The sequence below is a fragment of the Formica exsecta genome, unplaced genomic scaffold, assembly GCF_003651465.1.
Source record: "Formica exsecta isolate Colony F162 unplaced genomic scaffold, ASM365146v1 scaffold27, whole genome shotgun sequence".
Lineage (NCBI taxonomy): Eukaryota > Metazoa > Arthropoda > Insecta > Hymenoptera > Formicidae > Formica > Formica exsecta.
The window spans coordinates 186,018-190,246 of NW_021849963.1; the positions used below are offsets into that span (position 1 = coordinate 186,018).

At 32.7% G+C, this 4,229-nt stretch overlaps 1 protein-coding gene across 1 annotated transcript in view; it reads left to right on the forward strand.

Moving 5' to 3' along the window:
• LOC115237062 overlaps positions 1–4,229 on the forward strand; it is a 13,800-nt gene that overhangs the window by 8,774 nt on the left and 797 nt on the right. Inside the window, exons 14-21 of the mRNA XM_029809861.1 lie at positions 42–191; positions 289–417; positions 857–1,041; positions 1,250–1,358; positions 1,825–2,040; positions 2,742–2,965; positions 3,190–3,397; positions 3,551–3,734. Coding sequence (XP_029665721.1) covers positions 42–191; positions 289–417; positions 857–1,041; positions 1,250–1,358; positions 1,825–2,040; positions 2,742–2,965; positions 3,190–3,397; positions 3,551–3,734 — 1,405 coding nt within the window. The remainder of the gene's footprint in view (positions 1–41; positions 192–288; positions 418–856; positions 1,042–1,249; positions 1,359–1,824; positions 2,041–2,741; positions 2,966–3,189; positions 3,398–3,550; positions 3,735–4,229) is intronic.

Sequence of the window (4,229 nt, forward strand, 5' to 3'; positions counted from 1 at the left end):
AATATTATTAAAAAAGTTTTTTCGAAAATTCAACATTTTAGAGATTGCATCGTCGTTGAATACGAGCGACATAATTTCCGTGCAAGAAGGCAAAAATATACGACTGAGATGCGCCGCTAGTGGGACACCGCAACCCGTTATACAGTGGACCAAAATAGACGGTTCCACGATTCCTATGGGAACCTGGCAGGGTATAGTCGAATTTTCTAATTCGCGATAATAAATAGCGAATAATGAACGAGCGAGAGATTAATGAGCTTTCATATTAAAAAAATCTTACGACTTTAGTGAGTTCGACTATGGGCCCTACCTTTAATATCAGCGTGATAACCCGGGAACACATGGGCGAATACGTGTGTAACGCTGACAACGGAATAGCACCAGCAAGTTCCAAAAAGTTTAGACTTCAAGTCAAATGTAAGCACGTTGCAATCTTCCTAAAAAGAAAATTTTTTGATATATAATATATGTAAAAATATTATAATAATTTTTCTTTTTTCGTGTATATTTTTTTTACTACTACCTTTCAATATTATCATGTTTTACAAATTTATAATTAATTTCTTTTGAATTTTATTTTTTTCTGTACTAATTGCTTTGAAAAATGCTATATAATTCAATATTTTTTTTCTAATTTTTTATTATATCGATCTTAACACGTTATATTATAAATATAGATGATAATACATTTAATGATTTTTAAAAAGAAAAATTTAATAAATCTTCTGATACTGTAAGATAAAAGTGTATAATTTGTAGGTTTTGATTAGAGTGAGTGATTCCGAAAGGACCAATATTTTATTAAAACCGATATAGATATAGGTAGAGACAAAACTGATAATCGATCGCGTTCCAGTTCCGCCGTTTATTCGTATACGCAACCAAGTGGTTCTCGTACGAAACCAAAATCCGGCGACATTGGAATGCGAGGTGGAGGCCTTTCCCGAGCCGGTGGTACATTGGGAACGCGGCGATGGTCGCCGTTTGAAAATGTCAGATAAACACAGGATGGATGTTTATGACAGACGAGATAATTATAAGGTAGTCTTTATCAAACTGCGTAACTTATTTTCTGCGTATTTCTCTCTTCTAGCTATTGTCTATTTGAAATAAAAAATATATATAATATTTGCATATTTGGCATATAAATTCGATAATATGCAAAATCGTTCTCTTACTCGCTTGCCATTTTTTTTTATCTCATAACTTATGACACTTTTTGTAATGCGTGTGAAATTATTCCGAAAAGTTGAAGATGAAGCTAAAAATCACGAAAGTGATGTCGTCGGATCATGGGATGTACCATTGTGTGGCGAAAAATGATCTTGACGTTACCAAGGGATCCTTTATACTAGACGGTTTGTCTTATTACATATTTTATTCGCTATAACTTGGTAATATAAATAACGAAGAGCCATCACAGGATTAATTAATTAATTATAACATTAACATATAAAAGGCAGAGTCTCACGTTCTTCTATTTGATCTGATATTGAAACAAATTATTATTATGATTTTACAGTGAAATAATTGCAAGCAGAACTAATATTTCCAATTCTCTCAATACTCAAGTAAAAAGAATCCGCATAGTTTATCAAATTCATATAGATAAGATGAATTCTAGAAAACGTGGAGAACATCTGACTTTCGCTTTTATATTTCTGGAATAATTTTCCTAAGATTTTCTAAAAAATCCAAGATTTCATTTTTCTGTTTAATTTAGTTTCTCTCTTAAGTATCTCCTAGAATACATCGCCTATTTCCGAAAATTAATTTTATTATTGAATTTCTTAATTAATATAATAATAATACATAATATTCTAGACGACATAAGAGATGTAGAGAAACTCAAGTTAGGGAAGGAGCAGCACGTTACGTATGGGCATCCTATGCCCCCGAGCGTTGATCAGGAACAAGAATTATGCAGTCGGCAAGAAACTTGCACGACGTGCCCAAAGTGCACGTACGCAAATATAATGGACGCGCACATTCAACCATTGCGTGGTGTTAATATGACGGGGCTACAACCGCGATTAGCCGGTACGTTTAATCATTTCTAACTAATATATTCTAGCAACGTTCTTGTGGTAGATAAATTAATTTCAAGAGGTAGAGCATAAAGTTGCAGCGTAAACACAGACATCTCACAATAAGATATAAGCCTCACTGTATACAACATTTTATAATTAAACGAACATGATATTTTTACAAATTTTTATTTAAAAGAAAAAGATAAAGAAATGCAACACACAATAAAAATTTAAAAAAAAAAAAAAAGTAATAAAATGTAACGGGAAGAATATTTCCGTGCAACTTTATGAAAGTAAAATATCGAAGCAAATTGCTTTTTATATTGACTTTTAGCCATTTCAATATTTATGAAGAGAAAAACAGAAAAACTTGTTTAAAAAGAAATTATTTAATTAAGACACTCATTCTCATTTAACGGATTTTAATTGGATTTTAACTACAAGTTCTTCGAGACGTTCTTTCGATTCATTTTAATTCATCTACTTTTTCTACGAATATCTATGGCGGGTCAAGCGCAACTGGAAAATAGTATAATTAATGATTGAAAAGTGCAGTGTCGTGATATGTTCGCGAAAGTTTACGCAATTAACCGAGCACTCGTCAAATGCGAGAGTGTCCTTGAGTACCGCGACGAAAAATAAAACCTCTTCACGTCGACTCTCCAACTTTCGGGACTCGAATATTAATAATCGACGTCGGTAAATTCGCAGAAGGTTTGATAGAAGCCGTGGGAAAACCTGTTCTGAAAGGAAACATAGACAACTATAATGGAAGTTGGATGCACGATGCGTTCTCCCATATCATGTCCGATAAACTCTATGTAACTCGCAATAACGTTCACGACATGTCCCACATCTACGAGTACAATAGTAAATCGAAGGGACATCACAAGAACGAGTCGGGTGTTGAGATACCATTGCCTCGTCCTTTTCAGGTCGGTAATTTAAAAATTTAAAAAAAGCGACAAATCTCTCTCTCTCTCTCTCTCTTTCTAATATTATATTTACGCAATTTCTGAAGAGCTATAAAAATATACATTAAATGATAAAAAGACAAAAATGTAAATCTTAAAAATCACGTAAAATGATAACGTAAAATTGATGTTTGACGAGCGAAGAAATTTCAAGTAAGAATTAAACTTGTGATCGATTGTTTTAGGGTAACGGACATGTAGTTTACAACAAGTCGTTCTTTTATAATCCCCAAAGTGAATCGAGCATCCTTCGATTCGATCTCTCCTCGGAATCCGAATGCAGTCGATATTCCAGCAAATGCGTGCTGTCGCTACCGAGTTTGCTGGTCAATACTAAGAACTTCCTCTACATGCACAATTTCACTTATGTGGATTTGAATGTAGATGAAAACGGTAAAACGACAAGTCAGCTTTTTCTCCCGATATACATTTTTCAGATATTATAAATTGAAATATATCACAGAGACGTATATAATTAAATAAAGTATATTGTAATAAAAAAATTTAATATCATATAGATATACAAAATACGTGGCGTTTGCACAGGTTTGTGGGTTATTTACGGATTACCGTCCAATAATACGGCAGTGGTGAAAATTAACCCCACGAATATGACCGTTCAAAAGGCGTGGAACATCAGTATCGATCATCATAGATTCGGAGAGATGTTTATCGCGGGAGGGATGCTTTACACTATACACAGTGTCACTGAAGAAACTATGAAGATACGGTAACGCGAGAAATATTAATTATTCTTGATGCTACTTATAAGAGCACAAATATCCCGTGAAAATTCTTGAATGTTCTTTAATATATAATTTCCTCATAATTCCTTTTTTAATAATATTCATTAATCATTCATTTGCCACTATGTAAAAAAGTTTTCATGTATATATACATGTTATATTATAATTGTTTTTCATAATAATATATTTATAATAATCGTTCTCTTTTTTTCATATACGAATATATACAGGGTGAGTTTTTTAACTTGAAACTGTAAAATATCTCGGAAAGTAAGCTTTATCGAAAAAAATGTTTCAAACAAAAGTTGTAGGGTTCGGAGGGGGCCACATGATAAAAATATGGATTTGACCAAGAGTGACCTTCTCAAGGTGAGGTCAATGTGATCGACGTTTTCTTAAATGGAGAGCTTTTCAAAACACTATAACAAAGTATTTTTTCATTAAGTACTTTTTGAGTTATTTTATATTTTAATCTGACA